Source organism: Aplysia californica, unplaced genomic scaffold (genome assembly GCF_000002075.1).
Source record: "Aplysia californica isolate F4 #8 unplaced genomic scaffold, AplCal3.0 scaffold01293, whole genome shotgun sequence".
In the NCBI taxonomy this organism is placed as follows: domain Eukaryota; kingdom Metazoa; phylum Mollusca; class Gastropoda; order Aplysiida; family Aplysiidae; genus Aplysia; species Aplysia californica.
Genome location: NW_004798563.1, coordinates 20,232 through 28,187, shown reverse-complemented (window position 1 = coordinate 28,187; position 7,956 = coordinate 20,232). Strand labels below are relative to the sequence as shown.

The window sequence follows — 7,956 nt, the reverse complement described above, 5'->3', positions numbered from 1 at the left end:
GGTGTTACAGGAGAGTAACAAACACAAAAAAGAAGGAGGGGAGATAAACAAGATAGATGTTTGATAGGAAAGAAGAAGCAAACCACACAAGAGCACCTGCCAACCATCCACAGAGAAAAAAACACATACTGAAATATTCACGATACATTTGTGAAACGTGCTGACAAAATGAGTTACTCCTCGGATTCGAGCCCTATGGAAATAGAATACATCACACTTATAGCTGAAGTTTTTACAATTTATAAGTATGAAATAACAAAAGGCGTGTTATACTGGAAGAAAATAGCATCAATAGAAAATCTAAAAATTCGACCCTAATGTCGATTTTTGGCAAATATCTCCATTTGTGGATTGCGAGAAGTAACTCGTTTTGTCAGCATGCCTCACATTCGTTTCTTGACATGCTTTTTCAAACATTTCTATTTTACAATTTTACTTTACTGACTCAAGAAAGCTTCCGGCAGTAATCATGTCAGTTTCTTTGTTTGAGCACTTAGTCAGCCGCTTGCACTGCACGGGGTTATAATGGTTGCAAAGCACGTAAAAAATGTCGTTGAGTATGGATATAATATACACTATATAAATTCAGTTATTATCATGAAATTATAATTCATCTTAATAAGTGCTTTTCTCATTATCAAGTTCAATTCTGTGCCTGAATGGAAAGGTATTGACTTTGACAAATAGATTTAACCCAAATTAAGTTTAGTCGAAAGCCATTTCCAAAAGAGGCTCTTATCAAACTGGAACATAGACTACACCCAATACTACAGTATAACGCACATATATATATATATATATATATATATACATATAACTCGAATTCGTCGGGACCGGCCTCGGTAACTCCAGGGATATCTTACACAGATAAAGAAGAAAAAAAAATGGAACAGCAGGTGAAGTTGGACAGATGCGTGATTTCGAATGTTTTGTATTCGGCCTATCCGTGCGATACTGTAATTGGAACGGTTAACTAACGATCTTTGAGCGTACCTGCGCTGAGATCCGACCTCAACGGGCTCCAGGTAGGCAGGTTCTTCCTCCTGAGCTCCCTGCCGTGGTGACGTGGTGGGGTGGGGGGTGTACCTCATGGGAGGAAGTGTCGGCGGGTTGGGGGCGGTCGACGTCGGGCCCTGTTGATAGGGAAAGAAGGGCTGGGGATGTGCGTGTCGGCCGAGGGAGGGAGGGGGGGGGGGGGAAAGAGAAAGAGATGAACGTTACACACAAAGCATGCACAGTGCAGGAAATACAGCAAGGCATATACATATATATATATAGAGAGAGAGAGAGAGAATACTTTCCATCAAGATGCCAGTTGTGAAAAGATTTCAGGAAAGTGATACAATGTAAGAAACATAAATGAAGACATGCTGACAAATAAAATCAACAAAACATCCAACAAACTTGAACATGCTAGGTACCACAAAGTTTGCCGTGTCACTTCTGGAATTGTGCTTCCAAATAACCATGCAGCTGGTTTCAAAATGATACACTTCAGAAGAGTTTAGCATACTTCACAAAAGACAGTGAGAATGTGAGACAAAAACAACAGATCAGTCCGTAGAAGAGTAGCTACAATTTACATCCAGAATACAGTGTGCACAACACAACCCTCACCTCCCACCCATTCAAAGAAACATTCGATTACTCCACATGACAAAGGCAGCAGATATGCAGTGGACAGTAGACATGCAAGTGGAGTGCTCAGATCAGAGATTCAGGCATATTTTGTCTAAATTCTCAAAATCTGACTAGGGAACATTTTTTTAGTCTAGTTTTTGTAAGAGTTTTACAGCACTTCAAACACAATATGGTTATATAAGTGCCGAAGATTAGAGGTGTTACAAGAGAGTAACAAACACAAAAAAGGAAGAGAGATAAAGACGATAGATGTTTGATTGTGAAAGGAAAGAAGGAGAAAAAACCACACCAGAGCACCCGCCAACCACCCACAGGAAACATTTTGATCTCCCCCCCCCCCCCCCCCCCCAGGGACACAGCTGACAGTGGTCACAATAATAATAATGTGATACCGGTACTACAGAACAACTTGGACAAAAGTAGCTTCCACAAAACGGAGAATTCCCAGCATGCACTCCACACTCCAACATTCCTCCAGCAGGACTACAGGATGAGAAAGTTTCACAACAGAGCTATACGGGAGGCGTGCTGACAAAATGACTTACTTCTCACGATCCATGAATGGAGATATCAGCCGAAAATCGACACAGGTCAGATTTACAGATTTTCAATTGATGTCATTTTGTTCAAGTCTACCGTGTCTTTTATAATTCCATACTTACAAATTGTACAAACTTCACCTATATAAAGTTGATGTATTTCCAAAGGCTGAAACCTGAGAGGTTTTGTCAGCACACCTCACGTACAGTTACATCCAACACACACACTGGCAGGCAGTTGGCTGAGGGATCAAATTGACTACATCCACATTCCTTGTTTGGAGAAAAATAGAGTTTTACTTTTAGTTTTTGTTGTAGTAAGGTTTTTACGGCGCACGCAACTGCATTAGGTCATAGGAGCGCCAAGGAGTGGATGTCAACAGAGAAGTCCAAATGGGGAATCAGGCTTACTCTGCTCACCTCTCTAGCTTCAACAGCACAAAGTTTGCTTCGACTATCAAGGCACCCCAGAAATAGCAGGTCCCAAGAGTGTGACAAACATACAAAAGAAGTAGAGGGAAAATGATGATAGTAAGGATGAGGAAAGAAAAAGCAGCAGTTCCCCCTATGTTGTTCCGGCACAGTATGAGCATGACATTGATAAATCAGCCCATTTACAATTCTACTGAGCATAAGAACATGTTAATATCCCCCCTTTGGGAATGGCCTAAAGACATGAAAAATAGATTCTTCGGGTAAGGTGTCACGGGCAACCCTTGGACATACACATGTCGGGATAGCAACTGTGGCAAAACTATCGGGCAAACTGGTTTTTACAGGCAATACGCAACACCATTTGATGAGTGCCTCCTGTATGATGTTTTTACAATTTTGGCCAAAATGGACATGTCAGCCCAGGAAATCAAGTTGACTTGACCCTCTGCTTGGAAACGAAGGCCAAGAAGTTCCATAAACCACCCACACCACACCCACTCACTCACCACCACCCACACCCCACCCACTCACCATGTCGTTGTAAACCTCCTGGTAGATAGGATGGTTGTCGGCGTCAGGAGCCGGCAGGTAGATCACATTGGGAGATCTTTTCTTTTTCCTGGAACATAAACGTGAAGCAATATCCTTCACTGTGTGGGACACAGGATCTTATCATTAACCCTATCCGTACGCCCTGGGGTCATTTTGTACCCCCGGGGTTGTATTCTTCACTTTTTAGAATACTTCTAGTACGAAGATCTCTTTGAAACTTTCAGAATTTCTCAAAAAATCATTTTGACAGACTGCTACGCAAAGCGTACGAATCGGATTAACAAGTAAACTTCCTCTTTGGAACAGAGTTCCCCGCGTCGTATGGATACGAGAGCTTGCTGTTGAGCGGGGGTATGCGCTATACAAATGCTATTTATTATTTCTATAGGCTAATACATTTGACATTAAATCCGACATCTCTCTGGCGTTTGTTTTCCCATCCCTTTCCTTTCCGTTCATCACTTCAGTCTTCCATCATTTCCCCTCCTTGTGCTCAGAAGAACTTCTCTGTGTAAAAACACTCCAAAACTTGTTGGGGTAAAGAGAAAAAAAGCAAACCTGGCAAAACACTTCCTGGAGCTGTGCACAGATTCTTTACCAAGAAATTATCCTTAAATTTTAGAATGATACAAGATATTGAGAGGATCATAACTTTCTTTAATAATTATTTATTTAATCATTGTTTTCACCTAACAGAAACATATTTAAACAACAATGCGTTTCAGGCGTGAGCAAACCGAAGCTTACTTTTGTTGTCGTCTGCGGTGACGGTAACAGAGGAAGGCGAGGACGAGGATGACGATGAGCAGAAGTCCTCCCATGCCTGCTCCGATGTACGCTCCGGCCGGCACGTGCGAGTGGGAGTGACCTTGAGAGGGAAGGAGGAGAGGGACGATATAATGTGTGACAAGTCTACGTGATTAACCTCAAGAGTGGGAGTGACCTTGAGAGGAGAGGGAGCCAGGAGAGGAACAGTATAACGTGCGACAAGTCTAAGAGATTAACCTCAAGAGTGGGAGTGACCTTGAGAGGGAACCAGGACAGGAGCTGTACAACATGAACTACGCCGGTCAGAACAAGAGCGTGATGGCCACACAAATGTGATGACACATGTATGCATCTCTCAAGACAGAGGTTAATCACTCAGTGCTGTCACATAATCAAAGAATCACTCTGTCTTATAAAAGTCATCCCTTCACCGGTCAGCGCGTCTGTTCAATAACCCAGCAGTGTGACCGTGGGACCGGTCCTGTTTCACCTTCAACTGTCTGTCCTCAGAGAAAGTTGCATTTGAAAATAGCAAAAGTTGCAAAAAGTTGCAAGAAAAATTAGCACAAGTTGCAAGAAAAGTTGCAAGACAAGTATAGAGCTAAAAAAAAAATGTCATGGAATTATTGGAATACATTGTTGGTATGCTCAATGCAATCAAAGTAACCAACATGAGTTTTGTTAGATCAAAAGCAAAAGTTAAATGTGAATGTCTACTAAAAAAAACCCTGTGGTGACAATGTCCCATCCAACAAGTTCCCTCAGACGCTGGAAGTCACCAGTTCTTTGCCTGCACCTCAAACACAAACATACGCAACACTCACAAAAATAAGCACATGATATATTGGTATACGTAGAATTTTTTTTTACAACAGATCTATCTTCTTATCAGTACCGTTAGTGGGTCATTTATAATTATAGAATAAACATCAGAAGGTAGCCAGTATGAGCTCAGTTCTGCCCCCTGACATCCACCCACACCCCAGATAACCTACCAGTCGTACCAACTTGCTTTGTTTCTCTCCCTGACCCGCTTCTTACTTGACGACCATTGTACACATCAGAGGTTTTGATATGCACATATTCAACATCAAAACGAATTCTGACCCATAACACAATCAATGCAGCCCAAAAAATAACAAACAGACAAATATTTTTACCAAATCAAGCACATACCTCTGTTCCAACACAGCAAAAAAGAAAGAAAAGTTTAGAAATGTTTCTTTCAATGCACAAACAGAAATACAGGAGGGAAAAAAACAACCAACAACTGATGCCACACCAGTGCGGAAGCGAGAGAACATGTGTGCTCACCATCTGAGGCGTCCAGGTTCTGACAGTGACACTTGAGGTGTTGGATCTGCTGATTGAAGAATGTCTCCACCGTGCGGTGCGTGTTGAAACTTTTGCACAAATTTGTCTGCTTCCGCGCCAGCCTTCGGGAGGAAAACAGAGATCATTTTCAGAAAACAAACGACGTGCATCGCTTACCCACAATACCAACCGTGAGCTGCCATGTCATGAACAAGTGAGTATCTTAATCTTCACACCAAGAACACACCACACACATCTCAAACAACACATCATTTACAAAGATAATCAAGTGATTATCTTAATCCTAAGACTAAGAACACACCACACAAAACTTAATCAACACATAATTTACAAAGATAAACAAAGTGATTATCTTAGGAGTAAGTCAAGAACACACCACACACGACTCAAACAACACATCATGCACAGATGCTTTCAACAAATACACTGAACAAAACGTTAGTGTGGAGAGGCTGACCAAACCTTGGAACACATCCTTCAGAAAGGACACACAGAGCCCAGAGACAGAAAACGTGGCCAACCTCAGCAAACTAGAGGAGAAGCTGTACGGGCCAACAGAGGAACTGAGCAGGACGGCCGAGTAATATACGTATGACGGACGCCAGACTTCTAGTGTGATGCGAAGGAGAGAAAGAAAAGAAACACAGACTCACCCACAGATCTCATCAAACACAGACTCCCCCACAGATCTCATCAAACACAGACTCACCCACAGATCTCATCAAACACAGACTCACCCACAGATCTCATAAAACACAGACTCACCCACAGATCTCATCAAACACAGACTCCCCCACAGATCTCATCAAACACAGACTCACCCACAGATCTCATCAAACACAGACTCCCCCACAGATCTCATCAAACACAGACTCACCCACAGATCTCATCCAACACAGACTCACCCACAGATCTCATCCAACACAGACTCACCCACAGATCTCATCCAACACAGACTCACCCACAGATCTCATCAAACACAGGCTCACCCACAAATCTCATCAAGTAAAGAAAACACAGACTCACCCACAGATCTCATCCACGTACGTGGTGCGCTCGTTGTCCCCGTAGCTATTGCCCAGACAGCGACGTACGTTCTTCCAGCGGGACGCGTCCTCGATGTGATTCTTCAGGTGACCCTCTAGATCCACGCGGATGTCCTCCCGCTCCACGTCCGAGCATTTGTCCGAGGAGTTGCTGTACACGCCGTTGCCGTTTCTGTAGATCAGTCTGAGGAAACGGAGGACGAAACACGACACGCTACAACTTCAATTTTAGTGCAAATTTTACGACACTTGTAACATAATTAGGTCACACAAGTGCCAAAGATTAGCTGTTACTAGAAAGTAACATACAAAAAAAAGGATGAGAAGAGATAAGGACATAAGATGTTTGATAGGAAAGAAGGAGAGATAAGGACATAAGATGTTTGATAGGAAAGAAGGAGAGATAAGGACATAAGATGTTTGATAGGAAAGAAGGAGAGATAAGGACATAAGATGTTTGATAGGAAAGAAGGAGAGATAAGGACATAAGATGTTTGATAGGAAAGAAGGAGAGATAAGGACATAAGATGTTTGATAGGAAAGAAGGAGAGATAAGGACATAAGATGTTTGATAGGAAAGAAGGAGAGATAAGGACATAAGATGTTTGATAGGAAAGAAGGAGAGATAAGGACATAAGATGTTTGATAGGAAAGAAGGAGAGATAAGGACATAAGATGTTTGATAGGAAAGAAGGAGAGATAAGGACATAAGATGTTTGATAGGAAAGAAGGAGAGATAAGGACATAAGATGTTTGATAGGAAAGAAGGAGAGATAAGGACATAAGATGTTTGATAGGAAAGAAGGAGAGATAAGGACATAAGATGTTTGATAGGAAAGAAGGAGCAAACCACAGCAGAGCACCCACCCCCCACTAGCACTGTGAAACAACAAACTTCACAAACATTCCTACATAGTGAAAAGGTCACCGCGGGTATGCTAGATGATAGGAAGGAGTCAGCTAAAACTGAACACGCTTCATACAAAAACAGTGTTCATCCTAAACAAATGAAAATACCCAACATTTTTTCTTCTATCTGAGCAGCTTCTTGAAACCTGAACCTGGACGAAACCGAAGAAAATCTAGTGGCCCCACAGAAATCTACTGTTTGTCATGAGAAAGGTCATAAACTGCCTTGTCATTCTTGCAGAATTGAAAAAAAACAAAAAAACTCACCACAGAATCAACCAACACTGACATAACAAAACCACCCGATCCGTCAAGACCAGGCAGCTCAATTCATCAACGTGGCAACTATAGCACGACACAGTAGGCCGAGGGGATTTACCTGATTGCTGCCACGGGGAAAAATGTCAGAGAGGAGCTATAGCTATCTGTCACTTTGATGAATTGAGCTGCCAGTATATTTTTACAATTCAGTTAGACAAAAATGGTGAAATAAAAAATACCCACCAGACACTTGATCCAATAACAACACTCATCACGTGATCCAATAACAACACTCATCACGTGATCCAATAACAACACTCATCACGTGATCCAATAACAACACTCATCACGTGATAATAATAATAATAATAATAATAATAATTATAAAATAATAATAATTGCATTTATATAGCGCATATCCATGCTCAAGAGCTTGCTCTATGCGCTTTACAACTATTATTACCCCAGCA

The 7,956-nt window shown here is 41.8% G+C and overlaps 1 protein-coding gene across 2 annotated transcripts in view; it reads right to left on the bottom strand.

Moving 5' to 3' along the window:
• Nucleotides 1-7,956, bottom strand: part of LOC101850056 — a 17,457-nt gene that overhangs the window by 1,310 nt on the left and 8,191 nt on the right. Inside the window, exons 3-7 of one of the 2 annotated variants that reach the window (XM_005112495.3) lie at nt 6,297-6,500; nt 5,250-5,371; nt 3,915-4,035; nt 3,147-3,234; nt 994-1,154 (exon numbers count right to left, since the gene is read on the bottom strand). In XM_005112495.3, coding sequence (XP_005112552.1) covers nt 994-1,154; nt 3,147-3,234; nt 3,915-4,035; nt 5,250-5,371; nt 6,297-6,500 — 696 coding nt within the window. The remainder of the gene's footprint in view (nt 1-993; nt 1,155-3,146; nt 3,235-3,914; nt 4,036-5,249; nt 5,372-6,296; nt 6,501-7,956) is intronic. The other variant, XM_005112496.3, reaches the window with a different exon arrangement.